General features: G+C 38.3%; 2 protein-coding genes across 2 annotated transcripts in view; one reads left to right on the plus strand and one right to left on the minus strand.

Annotated features, from left to right (window-relative positions):
• The first annotated feature begins 10,375 nt into the window (after positions 1–10,375).
• On the plus strand, positions 10,376–19,165 carry LOC131435678 (uncharacterized). Its single transcript, XM_058603824.1, has 2 exons — positions 10,376–11,380; positions 18,021–19,165. The coding sequence occupies exons 1-2, from the start codon at positions 10,625–10,627 to the stop codon at positions 18,243–18,245; spliced, it is 981 nt and encodes a 326-aa protein (XP_058459807.1). The 5' UTR covers positions 10,376–10,624; the 3' UTR covers positions 18,246–19,165.
• Positions 19,166–25,539: 6,374 nt separating this feature from the next.
• The window catches only part of LOC131428017 (craniofacial development protein 2-like), an 80,546-nt gene continuing 80,096 nt past the window's right edge, over positions 25,540–25,989 (minus strand). The window contains exons 3-4 of the mRNA XM_058591688.1: positions 25,619–25,822; positions 25,540–25,558 (exon numbers count right to left, since the gene is read on the minus strand). Of these exons, the coding sequence (XP_058447671.1) occupies positions 25,540–25,558; positions 25,619–25,822 (223 nt within the window). The remainder of the gene's footprint in view (positions 25,559–25,618; positions 25,823–25,989) is intronic.

Raw genomic sequence — 25,989 nt, forward strand, 5'->3', positions numbered from 1 at the left:
GGGACAAAGAGTGCTCAGAATTAAACGCGGAGAGAACTTTATCATTTGTCGAGTTTAGGAAAAACGGAACACCTGATAATTTTAGAAACTACGCGGCATTAGACGCTAAAATGAAAAGCTTGATTAAAGCGAAGAAAAGCGGTTATTGGCGTCGATTCGTAGACGGATTATCGAGAGAAACATCAATGAGCACTCTTTGGAATACAGCCCGACGAATGCGCAACAAAAACACCACAAACGAAAGCGAGGAATATTCTAACCGCTGGATATTCGATTTCGCTAAAAAAGTATGTCCTGACTCTGCTCCGGAACAGGCAATCATGCGCGTCGCTTCATCAAACAGAAACAAAACACCTTTTTCGATGGTCGAGTTCTCACTTGCGCTTTTATCGTGTAACAATAAATCTCCGGGGTTAGACAAAATCAAATTCAACTTGTTGAAAAATTTGCCTGACTCTGCCAAAAGGCGCTTATTGAATTTATTCAATAGGCTTCTTGAGGATAATATTGTCCCACATGACTGGAGACAAGTAAGAGTTATTGCCATTCAAAAACCAGGGAAACCAGCCTCCGATCACAATTCGTATCGGCCGATTGCTATGCTTTCCTGTATCCGGAAATTGTTCGAAAAAATGATTCTGTTTCGTCTAGACAATTGGGTCGAGACTAATGGCTTACTTTCAGATACACAATTCGGCTTCCGCAGGGGCAAAGGAACGAACGATTGTCTTGCGTTGCTCTCAACCGAAATTCAAATGGCATTTGCTCGTAAAGAACAAATGGCGTCAGTTTTCCTAGACATCAAGGGGGCTTTTGATTCAGTTTCCATAAACATCCTATCTGAGAAGTTGCATCAGCATGGTCTTTCACCAATTTTGAATAACTTTTTGTATAATCTGTTGTCCGAGAAATACATGTATTTCGCGCATGGTGATTTGTCGACAATACGATTCAGTTACATGGGTCTTCCTCAGGGCTCATGCTTAAGCCCCCTTTTATACAACTTTTACGTGAACAACATTGATGAATGTATCAACACATCTTGCACGCTAAGACAACTTGCCGACGACAGCGTTGTGTCTATTATAGGACCCAAAGCTGCCGATCTCCAAGGACCATTGCAAGATACCCTCGACAACTTGTCGACATGGGCTCTTCAAATGGGTATCGAGTTCTCCACGGAGAAAACTGAGCTGGTTGTATTTTCAAGGAAGCGAGAACCAGCACAATTAAAGCTTCAACTAGGGGGTGAAACCATAGCTCAGGTCTTCACATTTAAATATCTCGGGGTCTGGTTCGACTCCAAAGGCACCTGGGGATGTCACATTAGGTATCTGAAACAAAAATGCCAACAGAGAATCAATTTTCTTCGTACAATAACCGGATCATGGTGGGGTGCCCACCCAGGAGACCTGATCAGGTTATACCAAACAACGATATTGTCCGTGATGGAATACGGATGCTTTTGCTTCCGATCCGCGGCGAACACTCATTTCATCAAGCTGGAAAGAATTCAGTATCGTTGTTTGCGTATTGCCTTAGGTTGCATGCAGTCGACTCATACGATGAGTCTCGAAGTGCTCGCGGGCGTCTTACCGTTGAAAAACCGATTCTGGGATCTCTCATATCGATTGCTAATCCGATGCGACATCTTGAATCCGATGGTGATTGAAAACTTCGAAAGGCTTGTCGAGCTCAATTCTCAGACCCGTTTTATGTCCTTGTATTTTGATTACATGGCTCAGAATATTAATCCTTCTTCGTTTGTTTCCAATCGTGCTCATTTCTTGGATACTTCTGATTCTACTGTGTTTTTCGACACATCCATGAGAGAAGAAATTCGTGGAATCCCGGATCACGTGCGCCCTCAAGTGGCCCCAAATATTTTTTATAATAAATTTAGAACAGTCAACTGTGAAAAGGTGTTTTACACTGACGGTTCAAACATCAACAGGTCCACAGGCTTCGGCATCTTCAATCAAAACAGCACCGCTTCTCACAAACTCAATGATCCGGCTTCAGTTTACGTCGCAGAATTAGCTGCTATTCAGTACACCCTTGAGATCATTGAAACCTTGCCCAAAGACCATTACTACATTGTCACGGACAGTCTAAGCTCAATAGAATCTCTCCGGCAATGAAGCCAGGAAAGTATCCCCCATATTTCCTGGGGAAAATACGGGAACACTTGCGAACTTTATCTGAACGGTCTTATTTAATATCGTTAGTCTGGGTCCCTTCGCATTGTTCCATTCCAGGCAATGAAAAGGCAGACTCATTGGCTAAGGTGGGCGCATTAGAAGGTGATATTTATGAAAGACCAATCTGCTTCAATGAATTTTTCAGTATCTCTCGTCAGAAAACTCTCGAAAGTTGGCAAACTTCATGGAGCAATGGCGAACTGGGACGATGGCTACATTCCATTATCCCTAGGGTATCGACGAAACCTTGGTTCAGGGGGATGAACGTGAGTCGCGATTTCATTCGTGTTATGTCGCGGCTCATGTCAAATCACTACACTTTCAACGCACATCTCCGGCGTATTGGGCTTGCGGAGAGCGGTCTCTGCACCTGTGGCGACGGTTATCAGGACATCGAGCATGTCGTGTGGTCGTGCGTAGAGTATCGTGACGCCAGGTCGAAGCTACTGGAATCCCTTAGGGCCCGAGGTAGACCGCCTGAGGTTCCGGTTCGGGATGTGTTGGCGAGTCGGGATAGTTTATATATGCTTCTCATATACCAGTACCTTAAACACATTGATATACAAGTGTAATGTGTTATCCCTCGCTCAGAAAGTATAAACTCCACCTACAGGTTCGACACTAACATCCGCCCGATTCTCTCGATCCCCGTCCCTGTCCACCATCTTCATTGGAACTAACAAGATCTTTTTTTGTCACTAACTTTTTCGTTACCCCTTCCCTGTCTCTTCACCATCTCGATGGCAACTAATTAGATCTTTATCGTTTTCAAACATTTTGTTCCCACATCCCCTTTTTACCCCGTTTCCACAATATTTACTTTTTTTTTTCATTCTCTTCCGTAACATCACCATCATCGTCCACGGAAGGCCGCCCCAGTCGAAAACCAGCACGCGGGCCACCCGCCGGGCCTTCGTAGCCTGGGGGTGTTTCCCGCGGACCCACACGGACCGAATGATGCGGCCAACATGGATCTTCGCCAACGGCATATGGAAGACCCTCATGCAATATTCAATTCACCGGCCACTACCGATCGCTTCTCGAGAATCCGCTACCGCTACATTACATAATGATACTATTCTAGTTTTAAGTTAGTCGTAATTAAGATTAGTAAATACCCTTGGCATCTTAGAGCTTAAGCAGTGTGCCTTAAAATTATATTATAATATTGAATAAAAAAAAACTGAAAAAACATGTATTAGTCAATGATATTCAAACTTATAATGAAATGACCTCTCGTAGCGTGTCAAACACTGCGCGCGCTTGTAGCTTCTACGCACTGTTCGAGGTACTACACGGTGTCATAAAATATTTAATAACTATTTAATAAATAGCGGGCCATTTTTTTTCAGCGCAAAGTTGTTTGTTAGTGTTCTTTTCATTTATGGGAATTTTGTTCATTTTTTAAATTACTTGAGAACGCTACTTTTTTAAATGTTCAATAAATAAACATTGATTTAACATTGAAAAAAACTTTCAAAAAAATCCAAAAAATTCTTATTAATAGTGAAATTTAATGCAAACAAAATGGCGTTGGATTTATTAAAATTGAATAATTTGTTCGAAAGTTATGAAGTTAAAACAAAAATTTGTATGAAAAGCTTAATTTTTCATAACAGCAACAAAAAAATTTGTAGATCAAAATTGTTTGATATTTTATGTTTTTACGTAAACCGCTATCAAAATAACAACATTTCACTGCAATTCACAATGCTGAGGTTCAAAGGTGGCCCACTTGAGAAATTCTTACCCAGAGGGCAGAGATGGCATTTCACCAGAGTGATACACGCTGGAGTCAGATTCTTGTCCACACCGAGGATGCAAAAAACGAAGCACCGCACAAAGAGGAAAGCGCACTTCTTCTCAGTGTCGAATAGACAGCATTTGAGTGTGTGCTTGTGGTTAAAGCATCTGGCGCGAGTGAAACACATTCTCTTCGCATGAATCGCTCACACGCGCTCTCGTCTAAATACACCCAAGTGACCACTGGCGCGTGATGGTGAACGAACACTTCTGTGAACTTCAATTAATAGAGAGTAGATCTGGCCTTGCTATGAAAAATTTGCTTGGAAAACCGAAAATTTTACGATAAGTTGTTTTATTTTGCTGATTTTGCGTGTCCACGCTTCTTCTACGCAAACCATACAGCAAAGTGCTCACCGGCGTGTACACCTCTGTGAAAGTATCTGCATCCACCTCAGAGAATTTATTAGCTAATGCTCTAGCACTTTGGTGCGATTCAGTGGAAGAGGTAAAAGGAAATAAACAAACGCACTCATGATGCGTGCACACTTTATACAACAGTGGTGTATAAATGTGAAAGAGAAGAGCTCTCGTTGAAGTTGTCAGTGCGAGGGGAGAAATTTTGCTTGCTCTTCGTCACACAGAGGAGATAGACATCTCTGCCAGAGGGTAAATTTTGAAAGTAAAGTAAGACGTATTCATGTCAAAATGGGAAACCCATGAGCCGTGCAAAGTTGATCATGTACGGAAGCTCTGCGCAATTGAGTTGCTTTGATCCTGAGTAGATCCTTTGGTCGGAAAAATGGACTTTCCCGAATAGGAGAAAGCGAATTTCTTTTTCTGACCTTTTCTCCTTTGGATACTGATTAAAAGTTAAACGGCATTATATTGATTTCAATAGAAATATTCAGCAAATTTTCATATATCCGATTCCTCGAGGATACAGATTTTTTTTTCATATATAACAAAAATGTTACACAAATACACCGAAACGAACTTGATTTCTTCCTGCTGTCTAGGACATTCTACAATCCTTCGACACGCCCTTCAGTTTGCTACGTTTATTGGTTTGATTTGCTAGTATTAATTCGTGTCAGTTCCCGGAAACAACTTCCAACGGGAGTGAAAAGATCGAAACAAAAACGGAACTCGGAAAAGCACTACGTAAACCGGTTTACTTCTGGATACTATAGAAATGGGTAGGTAATTTCATTGCGAAAATATATTGCACCGGTGAGAATGCCGTGGTGTCGTCGATGCGGAATGGAGTGAAAACCAAACAGTATCATGAAAATTGAAGGTAGGAGCTATCCACCGAAAAGGCGGCAAAATGCTTTCCGTGCAAAGCTTTTATTTCTACCAACTAATGTGGATAGGTATTATTGTCTTAGTTCAAATTTTGTAGTGGAATCAACAATCCGATCAAAGCCAAAAATTATTCGACAAGATTGCAATACCTAACCGAAAACTAGAACTGTCCTATTTTTGGAGTACTTTGTCGAACGTCTAACTTTTGCTATGACGAGCAGCCAATTTTTAGTTAATTAAAAACTGTTCGCAGCTTGTTTGCCTGGTACGCGCCCGGTACAATCGACAACGCCAACGTCGAGCGCGCGCGAGTTGAATCTCGGCATCAGTTGGACAGTTCCCTGGTGTATGTCAGCAAGTCGATGATGGAAACTAAAATAGAAAAAAAAACAAAAGCGAAACTACTGGCCCGGGTGAAAAAACCACTCACTATCGGTTATTGAACGCTCTGAAGGCCCGGTCCATGCACCATGCACCGAAAAAGCCGTTTCTGATGAGTTTCCATTTGAAAACGTTTGCCAATGTCCTACAGGTTAGGTTAGGTTCTCTTCATGCCTCCGTACCTTTACACTGCGTTAAACTATGATTAAATGGAGTTCGCCGAAACGAAAAATTCACTCCATTATGACGATTATTATCCTCCAACCAGTTCTGCAGTCGAAGGTTTTTTTTTTTGATTATGTTTCAGCATCCAGCTGACTGCTGCAAGTGTAGATGTTCGCGTGGTACGTTTTCGTGATCGTTATCATCAAACTGAAACAAGAATTATGAAACAACATCAGAGCAGCAATATTTTAGCAATCGTCTGGTAGTGCTCCAACACCAACATTAGGTTAAAATCACAATTATACCTTTCACTCGTTGTAATTCGATTTCAATCAATTTCAGATCGACTAAGAATAAATTCAATACAGCCATGGTTTACTTATCTTGAGGTGTTTCGTTAAATCTAATCACTCTAACGATAAAAGTCAAAAGCTGAGTCAGCTGAGTTTGGATCTGGGATGATTACAGAGTAATCTCTTCAAGCTGTTTTGTTTCTTGTTTTTCAATTTTTCACTTTCCCAGTGTTCAGTCATGCCATACAAATCAAGATTGATTTCGATTTTGTCAGTCGGCGGACGTCGCTGACGAACATTGCTTCACGAGAGTTGTACTCAAATTCAATGGCACACTCTTGGAAAAAATGAAATTTACGCTCGATGTAAATTCAAGCATGCCGTAACTTCTTTGGTGATGACAGAATATTAAAGGGTGATTTTTTAAGAGCTTGAGAACTTTTTTAAACAATAAAACGCATAAAATTTGCAAAATCTCATCGGTTCTTTATTTTAAACGTTAGATTGGTACATGACATTTACTTTTTGAAGATAATTTCATTTAAATGTTGACCGCGGCTGCGTCTTAGGTGGTCCATTCGGAAACTCCGCTTTTTTATCGACAAATTTTGTTCAGCGATGAGGCTCATTTCTGGTTGAATGGCTACGTAAATAAGCAAAATTGCCGCATTTGGAGTGAAGAGCAACCAGAAGCCGTTCAAGAACTGCCCATGCATCCCGAAAAATGCACTGTTTGGTGTGGTTTGTACGCTGGTGGAATCATTGGACCGTATTTTTTCAAAGATGCTGTTGGACGCAACGTTACAGTGAATGGCGATCGCTATCGTTCGATGCTAACAAACTTTTTGTTGCCAAAAATGGAAGAACTGAACTTGGTTGACATGTGGTTTCAACAAGATGGCGCTACATGCCACACAGCTCGCGATTCTATGGCCATTTTGAGGGAAAACTTCGGAGAACAATTCATCTCAAGAAATGGACCGGTAAGTTGGCCACCAAGATCATGCGATTTGACGCCTTTAGACTATTTTTTGTGGGGCTACGTCAAGTCTAAAGTCTACAGAAATAAGCCAGTAACTATTCCAGCTTTGGAAGACAACATTTCCGAAGAAATTCGAGCTATTCCGGCAAAGATACGCTCGAAAAAGTTGCTCAAAATTGGACTTTCCGAATGGACCACCTAAGACGCAGCCGCGGTCAACATTTAAATGAAATTATCTTCAAAAAGTAAATGTCATGTACCAATCTAACGTTTAAAATAAAGAACCGATGAGATTTTGCAAATTTTATGCGTTTTATTGTTTAAAAAAGTTCTCAAGCTCTTAAAAAATCACCCTTTATATCTATCAACATGTAAAAACGATTTCGGCGTCTGTATCGATGTAAACTTCTACAAAATTAATTGTTAAGGTAAAGATATGACTTATCTTTACATGATTTAAATTTTAAATTTAGGTGAATTACCTTTTACCTTTTATGTGCATCTATAAAGACGTAAATTTACATGATTTTTTTTTTAGTATAATGTATACGCTCTAATAAATAATGAAATTTGCGCGTGACATAAATTTAAGTATGTTATGATTTCTTCGGTGATGATACTAACATGTAAAATTAAATTTTGCGTCTGTATCGATGTAAGCTTCAGCTAAATTAACTGTGAAGTTTTATTTATCTTTACATGCTTTGAATTGTGAATGTAAAGACTGTCCCAGAAAGTATGGACGCACTTTGATTTCGCTGTAAATAATTCACAAGTGTTAGATATTCAAATTTTATTTGATGTACTGATAATATTAGACTACAACAACAGAATATTATTCTCAACATTTGCTAACACATGGATCAATAAGTCCCGAGACTAAAGCAGAGATGGCGCTCGTAGTAAACCAGTAACCGCGTCTTTCTAGAGTACTAATCTTTGCTTGAAATGGGTCGAAATTTTAAATCGATCCGACCAGAAACAGCTGAGTAATCGAGGTTGGTGTAAAGTCGTTTTGTAGTTTGTTTAAAAAATGGAAAAACCGAGTTTTGTGTTTTGATAAAACATTGTTTTTTAATGGGTAAAAACACCGTGCAAGCGAAACAATGGATTGAAAAATGTTATCCGGACTCTTGTCCATCAAAATCAACGATTTGTCGGTGGTTCGCCGAGTTTAAACGTGGTCGTACCGACACAAATGACGCGGAACGCTCGGGTAGACCTGTGGAAGCCGTTACACCGGAAAATGTGAGTGAAGTGACAAAAATTATAATGAGAGATCGTAAAGTGAAGCTCCGTGAGATTGCTGAGATGACACAGATATCATATGCAGGTGTATTTACTATACTTCATGAAAAATTGAGCATGAAAAAGGTTTTTTCCAAGTGGGTGCCGCGATTGCTTTCGATGGAACAAAAACAGCAACGAGTCGATGATTCAGAAAGCAGCTTAAATTGAACGAATTGGGCTTTGATCTGCTTCCCCACCCCCCATACTCGCAAGATTTTGCCCCCAGTGACTACTGGCTCTTTGCTGATCTTAAAAAAATGCTCCAGGGAAAAATATTTGGCTCAAATGAGGAGGTCATCGCTGAAACTGAAGCTTGTTTTGAAGCGAAAGATAAATTTTTTTATAAACATGGTATTGAAAAATTGGAAAATCGTTGGAACGAGCTTCACGTAGGTTTCGTCGTCCATGATTATGCAGTTCAAATTTACTGCAAGAATCGGATTGTACAGCTTTCGAATCCTCGGCCTGATCGATGCTTCTTGTTTCGGACTACGTTTTGGTTGTTTCTGCTTCTCATAGGTTCGAAGATTCAAACGTGCTTTAGCACGAAGAACATTTGACTTCGAAGTGCCCACTTTTTTGGCCACATCCCGAACTGAAACCTCCTTCTTTTGCTTGAACGCCTTCAGTATACGTTTATCCAACAGATTGTTAGTAGGACCTTTTTTTCGACCCGTTTTCGGTTTATCCTCACCGAACTTCCTGATTGCATTTCGCACGGATTTTTCACTTACTCCTTCCATTTTTGCTATCTTTCTCAGTGACAGTCCGCGTTCTGTGCACCATTTGTACACAATTTTACGACGTTGTTCTGCTGAAGGTCCACGCATTTTGAAACAAACTAATGAAAACGAATAAACAACTGCACAAGTGGTTGCGAAATGGCAGCGGTTTGTTTCCATGTGCATCTATTGAGACGTAATTTTAAATGACTTTTTCGTTGTGTGTGACCTCTCTTCTACCGATCATTGGATTTCAGCGTTACGTATTGAATTTGAAAAACCAACGTTACACATGGAAAAATTATAAAATTCAAAGTTATCAAACATACACTCTTAGAAAAAATGAAACTTACACTTGACGTGAATTCAAGCACGCCGTAATTTCCTAGGCGATGACTGAGTATTACATCTTTTAACATGTAAAAATACATACATATTACTTGCTTTGAGATGTAAAATGAAGTAAATTGCGACGCTCCTTTTCTGTGCATCTATAGGGACGTAAATTTACAGGATTTTTTCTAAGTGTGTACCAAACCTGCACATGAAACATTACATGTTTCAACATGTAAATATAAATCAAAATGCTTGAAAACCTAAACTGACCCAAAGTAGTTTCATCAAATGAACACTTTTCACGAAACCGTGTTGGATTCGCACTTAGATTCGAAACTGGCTGGAAACGCACTAGATTCGAGTCTGGCACCAGGTTGCAATCTCATCCTTCTGAACAGAGCCTCAAAGAAGTCTCTTGGGGTCTCTAATATTTGTTTTATTTATCAACGATCCCGGAGATTGGAAGTAAATAAATAAATATCTTAAAATAAGACGGAATCGGTGCGATATAATTTTTCAATTCGAGGACAATAAACAAACAAATATATTATGTAATCTGTTAATCTGTCCTACATCGACAACACATGTGACGTGCACGAATTGATAGTGCTTTGCCATCAACAAGTATCGATGACAAACAATTTTCGTATGCAACAATTGCATGTCGCTGAAGCACGAGGAAAGGATACCGTCTGGTTGAATCGAGTTCAATAGGTGCAATAGGAAAATTCAATCTGGTAGGGCACCCTGTTTTCTTCTACCAAATTCATTAACAAAGGCATATAGCCATCATCAAAGGAAGGCGCTGAAATCAATGAAAACTGCTGAACCTTTCGTTGTTTCGCAATTGGCTCATTTGCTTTCTTGCGTTTATTCACTGCAGCTCGTACCGATCGCTGCAGTACCGGCAGTAACTAATATCTGTTTTCTTTTCCCTTTAATATAAATGTTTCGTTCAATGAAATGCAGTAGTTTACTTGACGATCAAACGCCGGTTCGACAACAGGTGCCTGTCCGTGGTGTACAATAACAGTGATGGTGATGGACTGATTCTGTCAGTCAAAGGCATGCTAGTAGAGAACCAATAAAGTGTGGGCGTCACGGTCCGTGGTAATTCAGTTTTGTTTTATGGGAAGTGTCTGCTGAAATAGTGCTCTACACGAAAACAAAAAAAAAAAACGCAAATACCGATGTGATACAAAAATGAAATTTGAATTGAGTGCAGCTGGTGTCAGGTCTTTTTGTGCAAGTGATATGCAGTTCCGTTTGATTTTAGTTTTTATTGCTTTCGGTGCACTGGTGGCCCGAGCCGATCCAAATCCCAATCCCAATCCCGTTCCAGAACCAGATCCGGCCCGAGTGATCGGAAAGTATTTGTTCTCGTACAACCCGGGCGATGGCGAGTATCAGTTGTCGAAACAACCGCTGGATTTGACAAACATTCCAAACAGTGAATATTTCGATGCTGATACAGCCGCCAGTCAAATCTCGGAATACTCATCATCTTCTGGGCCCGGTTCGACTGGGCACATGACAAGTTATATCACTTCAACAAGACATGGGAGTTTCAATACTGATTCTGAAGATAGCGACGAAAAACCAACCTACTACCACCGCAAGCGGAAGCCGATCATTCCGATTCTGCACCAGTACAGTGTTATTCATACTAGCAACGGCAACTCCGAGCTGACCAACGGTGGCAACAACGCCAGTGATGATGATGACGATGAAGAAGACTACTACGAAAACAGTTACAAGCCACCCAAAGTGATTCACACCAAAGCGAAAGCTATCCCGATTAGTCAGCACATCGAGGTGGAAAGCCCATTTCCGGTTCCATTTATTAAAAAGATTCACGTGCCCGTACCGAAAGGAGTAAAAATCAAGATTCCGCATCCCGTTCTAGTTCCTGTTCCGCAACCGTATCCGGTGCATGTTCCCGTATCACAACCAGTGGCGGTAGGTTAAAGTGCGGTGGTTTGGTTTATTTGTTTGTTAAAAGTGCATGCAATTTGAAGGAAAATTGAGATATTTTAAAAACATTACCGTGCTAGTGGAGTAAATTGAAAACTTATATCTTATTCAACTTTATGCTAATTCCAATGCACATAAATTGTCGGCCAAAAATTTAGGCACTAGGCTATTGAATGGAAACCATCGTTCCATCAACCGGTTTCGCCGCAAAACGATGGGTACATCTGATGTATTTGATCAATTTCAAAAAGTTGCATGTGTGTGTTTCGTCTATCCCAAGCCCTATTATTTGGCAGCGGTGTACAGAAAACAAAAGTGATGTTTCGAATGTGTTGACTCATTTCGTACACAGAGCAAATTGAGTCCCGAGGTCACCATTACATCGACCAGCCCTGCCTCAATGCAAAGTTTGTATCAAATAGTTTCAAACGCTACGGAAAGACTTCTTTTAGTTTAAGTTATTCTGTTTTGTTGAAAAAATTGACATTTTTCGATCTTACCAATACTCAAATTTGCATTCCATGTTACATTTATTTTCAATAGTATTCAAACATTCAGTTTTCGGAACCATCCAATTAGGACATAGTATCTTGAGATATATTGAGCTAGAGCTTGAGCAACCCGTCCATGCTGGCTACTCCGTTACTGATCCGGAACAGCTGAAATTGTACAAAGAAATCACAGATGATCAGATCTGAGACTGCCAAATCATCCTTTAACGTACAGCTTCTGGTAACCACAGAGTTTCTTGTTTATTCAGTACTAAGGACTGGGAAGAGATGTTAGTCCAACACTTGTTGTTACTAGATATACTACTGCGCACTCCACAAATGTCACGGGACAAGGATATTTGTTAGTATAAATTTCAGAAATGCTAGTATTCGCATGCGACTTGGTATGTTCCGATTTCAAGATGCACGAATGCACCACCAAATGCATGGACTTTCAGAGTGAAAAATTTACAATATCCGATTCTGAAGTCCCGGGAAGTCTTGACTATTCCTGGAAACTGAAGGAATATTTTAGATACTATCGCTTAACGAATAAAAACTTCCCTAGATTTACCTTTTTTGTATAAATATAAAATTATTATTATTATTCGTTTATTTAGAGCCTCGGCTTTAACCGTTTGGTCATTCGCCGAGGTGAATATATATATAATATATATATATAATATAAAAATATAACTATAGAACTCGTTTAAACTTCGCCTAATCATTTCTGAGATTCGAGGTCGAGATCTCCGAGATGAAGTTTTATGTCAACGTTTTTTGACAATATCTTTCACAATTGACTTGAAAACAGAATATGTGTTTAGACTTAGATTCCGCATGGTAATAGCTATTCAACAAGCCAAAGATTGTTAAAATCCGTCTTTCATTATCGCAGATATCGATATTTTTGTATAATCAATTTTTTGCCTTGACGATAAAGTGACGTTTCGGAGCAGGCCCGTACCCAGGATTTCGTTTCGGGAGGGGCCCAAAGATAAAAAATAATGTTACTGAAGATTGCTTATGTACCTAATTCTCGGTGTGCCTTTTACGGGTTCTTTTAACAGACACTTTAAACTTTTCCACTGGAACTGTTATTGTATTACATTTCTTTACGTTTACTGTCTTGTTATTTCTGCAACACATGTCTTAGACCTTCTAAATAATTATATATCTGATTTTGATTTCGGGAGGGGCCCGCGCCCCTCGGGCCCCCCCTCTGGGTACGTGACTGTTTCGGAGCAAAGTTAAACACGATTTTCATTACTGTTTTATGCAATTGTTTCTTAGCACCTAAAAGACTATGCACATCCTCCTTTTTCAAGACGTTTCGATTTTAGCACGGTTCTTTTTTAGCAACTTAAAAGGTCTTATGGCATGTTTAATTATACAATTTTCTTGAATTTCATTTATATCCGGCTTGCGGTTCCGGAATTATAAGGAAATATGTGCAAATTTATGAAAAAACGCGCATTTAGACATTTATTTATCGATTTAGACAAAATAGTGGATCCATTGTAGTGACATATTCTATAAATTATATCAAATTTTTAATATTCTATAAATTATATCAAACATTTTAAATAGTCAAACAAAGGTCAACAGATTTCACGCGCATCTTGATTGTCTATTGTTTTCACTTTATTATTTACCGCGAAGAAAAATGATGAGATGAATATTTTTGAAAATGAAACGTTAAAGAAAAGCGGATTTTTTTAGAATAAAGTAATCAGAAAGAAAGGAAGGAAAAAAGAAACCGCTGCAATTGTCGCCTTTTACGACATGAAAGCAAGATCCCAGTGGACCTATTTTTGGTTAAGTTTTTTTCTCCGCCGGATTCCACACGGCATCTTCTAGGCTGGTCCTGTTCGGAGAAAAATAATAGGTACTTTCAATCTCCTAGTGGACCCAGCCCCCATGGTATATCATTTCACACATCTGAATATTTAATTATAGACACACCTACATAAAACACTAATAAAGCTTGCTTCATTTAGAATTGGAACAAACTTTTGCTCATATTGTGGCGCTCCTGGTGGACGGATTTGGAAGTTCTTGGCGCCCACGTGTCGGGAATTTTGTCAGCTTCACGTATGATTTTTTAAAATTCCGCAAATCTACTGTACTTTGTTAACAATCAACAAGGAAGCCGAAAGAAGGGAAAAAATTGTGCACAGTTATTTGCAAAATCCATTGTGGTCTGCAACTAGGCTAGCTAAACAGCTGAAATTGCCCAGAAATACCGTATGGCGCGTTATCAAACGGTAGAAGGAAACATTGACGACGATTCGGAAGCCTTAAGCTAATCGTCGGAGTAGAACTGTCGACCGGAAACTGCGTGGTAAGATTTTGAAGACGATTAAGAGGAATCCTAATCTGTCGGACCGTGATTTGGCCAGAAAATTCGGTGCTACTCATAGTACCGTGAGAAGAACTTGACTCCGGGAAGGAATCAAGTCGTATCGAGCTAGCAAATAGCCAAATGGGACCAAAAAAAAAATAGTGTGGTCAAAATTCGTGCTCCGAAACTATATGACCAGGTGCTGACCAAGTTCGACGGGTGTCTTCTGATGGACGATGAAACCTATGTCAAGGCTGACTTCGGACAAATCCCAGGTCAAAAATTTTACTTGGCAACGGCTCGGGGGGATCTTTCAGCCAAATTTTAATTTGTTTTTGCCGACAAATTTTCAATAAAATTTATGATTTGGCAGGGCATTTGCAGCTGTGGCAAAAAAAAACGAAAGTTTTCGTTACAAATAAGTCAATGACTTCGGAACTATACCAAAAACGAGTTTTGCCATTCATTCGATCCCACAACCATCCCGTAATGCAAAGTCGTTCAAGAATGGTATGCAGAGAAAGGGGTCCAGTTTGTTCCGAAAAACCTTAACCCACCCAACTGCCCCCAGTTTCGCCATATTGAGAAATACCGGGCAATCATGATTAGGAGACTCAAGGCAAAGGGAAAGGTTGTCAAAGACATCAATCAGATGACGACCAGCTGGAATAAGATAACTAAAACGATGGACGAAGATAGTGTGCGCTCCTAATTAGTTTCCCGAATCTATTCCTTAATTTATTAATCAAACTTTGCGATTAAAGTCAAGAGCAAACTTAACACACTAAATGCTAAGGTTCGCTTTCCAAATAGTCACTACCTGCTTCGCGCGCGAGACTCAAACGTTTGTAGACTGCTCATTAATTTTAACCCTCAAGCAAACTAAAAATCCATCATCATCATACCGAACATAGTAATTTAATACGTCTCACAATAATATATATAAACAAAAAAAATACAATCTTCGTAATACGTAAAAAAAAATAAAAAATCTATAAAAATTTGAACTAACTAACTAAATATTTGCTTACAAAGCGTACTTTATGTGTGAAATACATAACTTTTTGAACTCCACCAATGTCGTTGCGCTTTTGATCTGTCTTGGCATCGAATTGAAAACCCTTATTTCCCTGTACAATAATGAGTTTTGCATTTTGGCTAACAGAAAGTTTGGTGTTCTAGCATCAGATGCGTTTCCAGTATTGTACCTATGCAAACCAGTTCCTCTTACAATTGGATCACACAAATATCGAGGCAGTATGCCATTTAATATCATGAAAATAAATACCATGGTTAAGTAGTAAATTCTCTGTTTCCTTGAAAGCCATTGTAATGCGTTCAACAGAAAATCTGAGGAGGTAACGCCTATAACTCACGAAAAAATAACGCATGTAACGCTTCGTAACGCCTATAAAACATGAAAAAGTAACGCATGTAACGTTTCGTAACGCCTATAACTTACAAAAACATGCATGTAACACTTCGTAGCGCCTGTAAGTTACAAGAAGTAACGCTTCGTAACGGTCCGTAAAAAGAGCGACGTATATAACACTTTGTAACACCTGTAACTTCCTTAAACGTGACGCATTGTAACTCGTTTATCGCAAGACAACATTTTCTAACATTCAAAATTTCCACAAAATAACTCATATTAGTTGTAACCATCAATTTAAGAAAATTATAGTATGGAGGTTCTTTAACTTAACGTAACGATTATATCGAGTGAAACACTTTGTCAAATGGAACATTTTTTCATATTGGGGACGGGTATAACGTGGCTGGTAAGTCGATGCCTTCCACGCAACTCGCCTGGGTTCGATTCCCAACCCCGCACATAGGGTCAGAAAGTTTTTCCAGCCCGAAGAAGCGAATAACCGTACATACTTAAAATATATTACAGAGCTCGGTACTTTTTTACCGAATTTTCAACAGCTGAACGTTCTGGTAATGATTTCGGTAAAAATGTGCTTACCGAAATAATTTGTAATCTGAAAATAGCTAAGGTGCCATGATTACCGAACATTTCAGTAAAAGTAAGTGTCATATGAAACGTCAACTGTACAGAAGTGTTTTGTAAATAATACAGTTAAATCTGTAGTTCGAAAAAAGTGAAGCTGTCAATGTTACCGAACATTCCAGTTAAAATTAACGTCAAATTTATCGAATCGCTCTGTAAAATGTATACTGTAAACACTGATTTTTTAAACAGATAAAAAAATCTTTATTGGTTTTGTAAATGCTTCACAAACTAATAACAAAATCAGTAAGCCATAGCGTTTAATTATGAAGTCCATGTAAAAATTTTGTTCCAGTGGTGCCAAGTGCACCTATTCCCAGTACAACACTGAATAAAAATAAAAAATCGGATTTATCGGATGGCGCCGGTGGAATATTGAAAACAATGTATGTTTCCATTAATATTTTGAAGACTGATCTCAACTCTAGCAGAACAGGAATACTGTGCATTCCAATGCATATTGTGCAATCGTTTGAATCCTGCAAACAGGAGCCTCGTACAAACAGTTTAGGGGAAAATTCTTCTTTTGGTAATTCGTCTTCTGTCTGTAAAATAAATAATACAGACTAATTTATATATGTAATTTCATACATAACTAACTTAGATAGTAAAACTCCTGATCTTTCATGCGTTGAATGATGCCATCCATTTGAACGCTTACAGTGAAGTTTACAGAACTCATTGATTCGATAGATGTTTTTAAAAAAATCGCAAACCCTTCGGTGTTTTTCGTATAACTGGTTATATTCGGTAATTTGTTTTACCGAACTCCGTATGATTTTTAAATGTGTAAGGTTAAAGCCTCTATAGTCGGAACAAAAAAAAATCCATAGTTCCTTCACTCAGGCGTAAACTCAGGTAGGCTACGAAAAACAAAATCGCTTTTTCACTTCAAATGAAGTTCTTGCACTGAACCCTTCTATGGTTGGGAAAAACATTAAAGTTGAGGTTTTCCGATTTTCTACACAGAAAGAAATAATGAAATTTACACGAGATGTAAATCAATAGTAACATGGAATAGACATGGGTTGAATCGAAATTTTGATTGAAAACCTTCATCGATGCAAAACTAAATTGAATTGCATTGAATTTTCAATGAATATAACTGTATCTTTCAATTAACGCTTATTTTGCGATTAAATTATATTGAAACGTACAGAATTGTAAAGTAATTTTATGTTTCATTAACTGCTCCAAATATGTGCATGAAAATAGATGTAAATTCACAAAATATTTTTATCTGTGTAAGCTGTCGCAGTTTTGAAGGTGATTCTGTTCGTCAGCAATGCTCAATCATTTATTTCGAACTCAACATTCTGCTATTATCAGTTTGAAAACAAGGAGTTTGTGTGAAGTTTACTGATTCTCAATTTTCTTACTCCATAACTTTTGAATGGTTGCTTATATTGTAAAACTTAGTTGAGATAGCTAGAACAAAATAAGTGAATTTTCAAGAGCCACCCTACTTTTACTTCTAAAACTTGATGTAGCTCGATCATAAGAAAAGCTAGGAAGGTGACTTCTTCAGCAAAACTGCCCAAAATAAAATTTTCTTTAACTTTGCTGTAAAGTGCAATAATTTTTAAATTCAATCAAGAAACTTCCAGATTTAAATCCAAACATGAACATTTACATTAAAAGATAAAAAACTACATAAAAATAATGAATATGATTGTGATATGAAAAAATAGAAACGGATAACATTTTGTCATACATTATTGTGATTCCAAAACGAGCGAAATTTTTAACATTTACAAACCCCTTTCTCCGCAGATTCCCGTAATCAGAGAAATCACCATCCCGATTGAGAAGATTGTGCCCTATCCGGTGGAAAAGAAGGTACCGGTGCCCATCGAAAAACCGGTCCCGTATCCCGTGGAAAAACACATCCCGGTGCACATTCCGCAGCCGTACCCGGTGAAGGTGCCAGTCGTCAAGACCATCGTACACAAGCTGAAACCCCCGCGAACCATCGGCGTTGGCAGTGTTACCTTCTAGTCGAGGAAATTCGCGACCACGTGGGCTCGCTGGAGGGTAAACATTATTATTGTAACTTAGTTTGCATAGCATATCGAAACTAATGTGCTCATTTTCCTCATTGTAACCGTCTGCCGTTGGTTTTATTGTTATTGGTATAACTTTATTACGATCGGTACTCCCTCCAGGTCAGAGGGAGAGTACGAGTACAGAAAATAATAATAATCGATATAAATTATGTATAAAAAAAACGGTAGAAGAAGTGCGACAAACGCAGAAAAACAAAACTTGTTAAACAGATTTATTTGCATGTAAATTCTCCCCCTTGCTAGAGAATCCAGCGTCCGACCGGTTCCGTACAGTGGAACACAAAAAGCAGCGGTTGTTAGAAGTTAGGATAGGGCCTACCAGTTTCCACAAAACCACCACCAAGTTCGGTCGGGAGTTATTAATTTATTGCTTCGCAATTACACACTTTGTACCGTAGCATGAAACCCGACTAAGTGGGGGAGTAAAACGAACGAACAAGACAAGCAAGAGTGCATGTGATGGTCGGTTACATCACAGGTATGTACACGGTGCGAAAGGTACCTTTTCGTAAACCGTGAATATGAGCCAGCGGATTTCCTTCCTTATGCCAACACCGAAAACGAATGCGCAGATAGGTGAGAAAAACAAACTAAATAAAAAAAAATACAACATTACTACAAACAACTTATTTTCCTCGTGTACGGCATTTTTGACGGATACTTTGTATGTGTGTACTCTTGCTACGAACCTCCCCCTTGCCTTGCTACAGATGTTTGGTTGGTTAGTTAACAATTGTGTTAGTGTTACAGGTTGTTTCAGTTCGTACGAGCATAGTACGAGAGATAGTTGTTGTTAGGTTTGTAAAAACTGTTTGTCCAGACTTGTTGAATAAAGTTGTATATTTTTAACAATTGTTTTGTGTGTTGCGTTTTTTTTTCACGAATTTCGAAGCCTTGTAATTGGTCTTGTTTTTCATTGTGCCTCGACAGTTTCTATACGATTTTTGTGATATTTCTATACTAAAGCATAGGCGTTTGAGTCTTGTGGAACTGAGTTGGAGTAGACCGCCAGGAGTTACACGTCACGGAAATCAGCATAAATGGCAGTCTGCTGTATGCGTAAACTTCCAAAGAAAGTATTCAACTTTGTAGCTTTAGGTAACACAATACAAATACCAGGTCAGCTTTTAAAGTCTGCAACATTTGTTAACTTTATAGAAATTTGCAGAATATCTGCGAAAATATTGGAAAATTTTCAGACGGATAAATGTCTGCAACCCTTTATAAGAAATCGATAGTCCCACGACAAAAGGGCCTAACTGAAAATGACAGTTTCTTTTTGTTTACATTCTCTTTCACGATTTACCGCACTGATTCTATATTTGACGCCTCACTCTTCGCAAAACTTTCAAGGTAAAACCGCAAGCTTTCGATTTATTTTGTAAACTTTCGATAAATTGCTGTAATGGCTCCGTAATAATCAAAAGAGAAAGTAAACAAAGAGAGGGTCTCATTTGCAGTTAGGCCCTTTTGTTGTGGGACTATCGAAATCTGCAAATTTACAGAATTCTTCTAAGGGGGAAGCTATAGAGTATCGGGCAACCGTCGTGTCCCTACCCTGTAATTTCGAACATCATTTCCTACCCTGTAAATTAGAACATCCTGCATGAAAGTTCTTGATTGCATTTCGACCAAAAATTAAAGTTAACAAGTGTGTATTACTAGAACAAAAGACTGACTAGATACCAAAGTTTTCCTGGTATGAATGACCTTAAGGTTGAAGCCTCTACAAACGAAACAAAAATACTGTCACGCAGCGACAGATAATATAAGGGTAAAGCTTTTTCAGGTTGGCGCGGTTGATGCGAATGGTGCAGAATTGTCCGATGACGGTCCGATTTCAGCGCTACGATTGGACCGATATCGTGCTCAATCGGTCCGATAATCGGGCCGATGATCGGAGCGAAGCGGGTCGATTAAATTCACTGGGTATCTTCTCCACACACCGAAAATAAATTGCACGCTAGCATCATGTGTAAAGCATTCGATCTGTCACTGCTTGTAGAATACATGAAATTCATGAAAATAAACACTTAACTCTTGAAATGAGTGTAAAAACTGTTGATATTTAGTGGAAATCATGCTAAGTTTATATGAAAGGCACTCAAAAACGATCAGATATATCGTTACTCTTTAGATTCTATATGTATTTCATAAGGATGTCACATAGTTTTCCACATAGATTTCAATTGAAACAGAGTTGATTGATTCAAATGCTTTCCACGTACATTTGTGCTGTACTCATTCCCACTAGAAAATGAAGTTTTTAACTCATGTAGTTCGATTCAATAGCAAAAGACATCACATCCAAAGGAAAAACACATCAGAGCTAAGTGAAAAATAGTCTAATTCCGCAACTTGGTGAATTTGCACATAAAATCTTTAAACAAATCGCTTTGGTTATGTATTGATATGAAAAAGCATATTAAATTGAAGTGGTGTTTACATATGAATCGATCGTCCAAATTTTTATCAGTGCACGTCTATCTTCGTGCACGAATCGTCCGATGTTCGAATTTATGTACGATTCAGACGGTCCGTCTCCTTCCGTCACCGTCAACCTCCATCACAGTCACCGTCAAAATTAATAACATGCATTCTCATGGAGACATTCACACATACCGTCTTGACGGACGGAACGTGTGAATGTTCCGGTAAAGAAAGTATCTAACTAATTTTGACAGAAGCTGACGTTCCGTTAACGGTGACGGAAAGAGACGGACCGTCTGAATCGTACATTACTGAGGAGTATCACAGCATTGCCAGGAATATTATTCATATGGAAGAGATGGAAGAGGATCCCGATAAAAATGCGAAATGGAAGAGGATTCGGATGAAAAATCCCAATTTGTATTGCAGTCTAGATCAAGAAGACGTAGTCCTACGTGAACACCAGCAATCGACAACATCGTGGGAGTGGGTTTGTAAGTTTGTTAAAACCGACATAGTTGAAATATGAATATAAATCAGAAAAGCAATTATTTTCGTTTTGTAGTAAAAAATTGTAATCAAAAAATGTTTATCGCTAATTTTCAAACTACCTACACTTCTAGAACTCACTGTTCGCCTTTTTAAAAGTCGAATTTTACACACTGAGAATCAGACAAGGGGCGAGTCGCTTAAGGGCTGAGGACAGTACCGTAAAGTGGTAGGTTTTTTGCTATTTTTCCGTTTCAAATTAAACTTTCTTGGCTAGGGGACGGGTACTGCGTGATGGGTAAGTCGATGCCTTTCACGCAGCCCACCTGGGCTCGATTCCCAACCCCGCACATCGGGTTAGAACATTTTTCTGGCCCGAAGAGGCGAATGTCCTTAAGGTTAAAATCTCTATAATCGAAACAAAAAAAAATCTTTGAAACGGTGCAGAATATAGAAAAACCCACCTGACAATGTCTTCGAAATTTAGTTGAGAATATTTTGTGAAATTTTCAGAATGAAAGCGGTCGTGTTGTACTTTTTTCTGACTAAAGAACTGCTGAAAAATTGGAACGCTCGGAAATGCATACCTCTACTTGTTCATCGAATATCTCGGCTTTGAAGGCTTGTATCATAAATCTACCGTGAATATGTCTAGATAATTTAGTTTAGATGCGATTAGTACATAAAAACATATATGTTATCGCCATAAAAATAGTCTTGTATTTTTCTGTGAAACAAAGTCAGTTTCAATGCATTCGCCATTTTTTTTCGCTTTGGTTTCCTGATAGCATTCTGAAAAAGGAGAGAGAAATAAAATTGGCTCGACAAGGCTGCCAAACACACAGACATTCAATCTTTGTGAAAGTTGAATATTTTTTCATTATTCATTGGAATCCATGAAATGTCCAACCCATACGATAGATTAATGTGATAAAACTTCTCATCAAAATAATAAAATGTATGCTGGCAATCCGGTATAGTTTGCTCATATACGAGAGAGTACAAGATAAATACGATGTGCAAAGGGAAATGAGCGAGCCACGTGGTCGATTTAAAACTCAACACGTGGCCCGCTGTCCTCAGACCTTAACACAAACTATATTGTGCCTCTAAAAAAACACGTGATATACTGTGAGTCTAAGTGTGCCACGCTGTTCCCCATGACACAGCTACTTGTCAAAACTGAGCCGTTTGTTTGCCGCAACTGTGCAACTGTATGGAAACGAAAGTGCCAATATTGATAAGTGCGCCAACGCATTGTGTTAATGTGTGATTGGCACATTGTTCTAAGCGTCCTCCCCTTGGAATCAGAGCTTAAAATTTTTTTCTCAATGAAAGAAACCATTCCAACAGTCTCATTTTCAATGTTTTACTGTCTCATTCGTAAATGGCCGACACCAGAACAAACGAAGAGAGGCGAAGAATTTTCGTTTCTCACAGAAAAAAATGAGAGAGTATAATTGACAACGTCACTTTTTCCTCTATGACAAGACGAAACCAAACTAACGTCTTCAGGGAGCATCAGCAGAATTTCAATTCTCATTCTTTCATCGATGTACTGAAAGTCTGTGACGCTTGGCTATAAAAAATGACTAAAATATGGCAAATCGAGGTAATTACATCGCAGAACCTCTTTGGAAACCACAACTACAACAAAATCGTGCACTAACAGGTGAAAGTTATCGTGAAAACTTTTTCTGTCATTTTAAATTCTCACAGCTTCGGTTGAGTATCGACACTGTATACTATGAAATTTTCACTGAAAACTGCAAATGACTGAAAGGGCAAATGAAAGAAAAAACACAATTTTGAAACTACTGTCCCGCTTATGTCATTGACTGGACATGGATTTCGTTCTCATAGTTTGCAAGTGACAGTAATTTCTCGTCATTTAGGTCTATTTTTAGTAAATGAAAATGACTTTTATGAGCTCTGCTGGGAATTCACGTAGATTGACGTTCAGTCAATTCTCGTAAACCTTATGTGATAATTCTATTCATTTTTTTTTTTCATTTTCGACACTTAGATTAATTCAATTTGACATTTGAAACCATTTTACGTGATTTCGATAAATAGACACTGCTTTTCTTTCGAAGTACCCTTTTTGTAATGCATAGATAATTTTTGAGACAAGGTGTAATTCAAAATCAGAGGTGTTTGGTTCCTTTTAGTAGATTTATTTTTAATCGTTTACTATCGATGTAGAACTCAATTTCGACTTTTTTCAATGTTTTCATTCTAAAATGGGTTGACTTATTATGGCAGTCATTTATAGGCACTTGTAAAATTTATAAAAGTAGTTTGATCCTTTTACAAAAGTTCAAATTTTCCAAATTTCAATTTACATAAAGATCAAATTTAGGATAAACAAAATATGCTAAGGGCCATATTCAGGAGTGTTCTAGTTTTAGATGCACAATTTATGTTACTTTCAAAACCTAAATCTGGAAATTGTAACTTAAAAACTGATTACCCCAGCACCGTATCACTCGTGTATATAAAAAATACCCTTCTTAATCCACCTAATGGTGTGATAATGCCTTTTTATTACCATATTAATACACACTTACAGTTTTTTCCCGAATCTCGGCAAAACAAACAAAAGCTCGGCAAACATTAAAAAAACTGAAATTTTCGGTATTTTTCGGAGATTTTCGGTCTCGAGAAAACTATAAATTACTGAGATCTTCGTCGCTTTTGAAAACAAATTATCGAAATTATCGGTGTTCAAGCATGTGAGCTAATGCCGAGATTATAAGCAATTAAGAAAAATAAAATGTTAAATATAAAATAGACATTCCATTTGTAATTCGTTATCATTGATTTATTTATTCAAACATTATGTTGGCTGTTGCCCTAATAGGCTTGGAAATGTAAAATAAAAAAAGAATATGTAATCGATGCGCTTCCATGTTATTTACAGTATTTTCCGCAGAAAATCCGATTCCGGCTACAACGAAAGTAATGGCTTAATAAAACATTGAATATTTAAAGAAATATAACATACCAGAGTCCGATCAATTTCATGCAGTAGATTAGCGTTGCGAGAATCTTTATCCTGTAAGTACGCTTAGGGGGATTGCTTGTCAAGAATAATCCTCGAACATTGAACAAATTTGTTCCTAACATCAAGGAACATATCGCTATATTCGGATTCAATTTTTATTTGAAACTAATTCCACATATGCACTTATTTACATCACTCAGTTTTGCACTGAAGAAAACTGGTTACTTTGATGAATCACCGAATTTCGGTAGTTTAAAAATTTGTTTACCGAGATTTCGGTAAGTTGATATCATTAATTTGCTGATTTCGGCAAAACGACCAATTGCTGGTAAACACAGTAATTTACAAAACCAAATATCAGTATAACATTTTGAATTGCCGAGAGATCGGAAATAGTAAACCGAGAATTTTGGAAAAAGCTATCTTAGCCGAAATTTCAGTAAAATATCGCTTTGTCGTTTGTTTTCAGTATTTTTTTTCGACGAGATCAAAATTAAGTTTTAAGTGTGTAGTCTCATTAGAACATTTGTAATATTTTGCCCTCGTCCATTGGTATTGTGAGCTTATCAAATAACCTAATAGTAGCTTCCAAATGAGTCTAAGTCTTTCGAAATCGATTCTTTTATCTCCGAGAAATTTTGTTGCATTGAAAAACACTGGGATTTTTTGGTTACGTCACATATAAAATTGCATCTCTCGAACTCGAAATGTTCACCATTACCCTTGCAAATTTGATGGACATTGTTAGCTTTCAAATAAGCCTAAGCTTTAGGGATGTCCGATGCCGAGTCGATACTTTGAGGTATCGATACTTTCTATCAAGAATCGGGTATTTTTGGTATCGATACCACATCAGAGCGATACTGTTAGTATCGATACTTTTGGTCTCGATACTTACAGTATCGCAACAGATTAAAGTCAATTCCCATTACGACGGAATATTTTTTATTGGTTTCAATTACAGAGGCATTAACCAGAAACATTTCAAAAGCCTGTGTGCGGGGTTGGGAATCGAACCCAAATGGGCTGCGTGAAAAGTATCGACTATACCTGGGTGAAGGGTATATATTATACCCGTCCCCAATGGAACATATTTTTTTCTTCGGCTTCGACGAAGTGCCAGGCCCGTGTATGGATTAGTATGACGTGTACTAGCCGTCTTTGAAACTCGTTCTTGACAATCTCGCTTCGTCCCACGAATGCACTGAAAGAGAGTTCAATGAGAGAAAACCATCAACAAAACACGCACATAAAGGCCATATTCTCAGAGGATTCAATAATATAATTTTTAACACTCATATCACTTTCTCTCAGTGCGCCTGTGGGACGACGCGAGATTGTCGAGAACGAATATCAACGACGGCTAGTCCACGTCATACCAATACATGCGCGAGACTGGTGCTTCCGTTCCGTCCGTCCCCGGTCCCGTCGTAGTAGCAAAATTCGGAATTGTTCGGAAATCTTCGCGTGTCGCCTTCAACTCATCAGTGGCTTGCGGAAATTCTTTGACGTGGACCAAAAGTCGTGAGAGGCAATCTATGTGGCAAGAAATATACGTATTGTTCGGATACGCGCGAAAGAGACTAAAAGAAAAAAAAAACTGTTGAAAAGAAATTACATCCTTTCTCGCACGTTGCTTATTTATTCTAATTTTAAGGGCATATTCAGGAGTGTTCTAGTTCTAGATGCATAATTTATGTCAGTTTTAAAATTTAAATCTAACAATAATAACAAAATAAACTGGCAGCCC

Source organism: Malaya genurostris, chromosome 1, assembly GCF_030247185.1.
Source record: "Malaya genurostris strain Urasoe2022 chromosome 1, Malgen_1.1, whole genome shotgun sequence".
Classification (NCBI taxonomy): Eukaryota; Metazoa; Arthropoda; class Insecta; order Diptera; family Culicidae; genus Malaya; species Malaya genurostris.

Excerpts from the sequence above, each read along its gene's own strand:
- LOC131435678 (XM_058603824.1), top strand. The coding sequence starts at position 10,625 with ATGAAATTTGAATTGAGTGCAGCTGGTGTCAGGTCTTTTTGTGCAAGT. Across the intron at positions 11,381-18,020 it reads CCGTATCACAACCAGTGGCG|ATTCCCGTAATCAGAGAAAT; the intron begins GTAGGTTAAAGT and ends CTTTCTCCGCAG.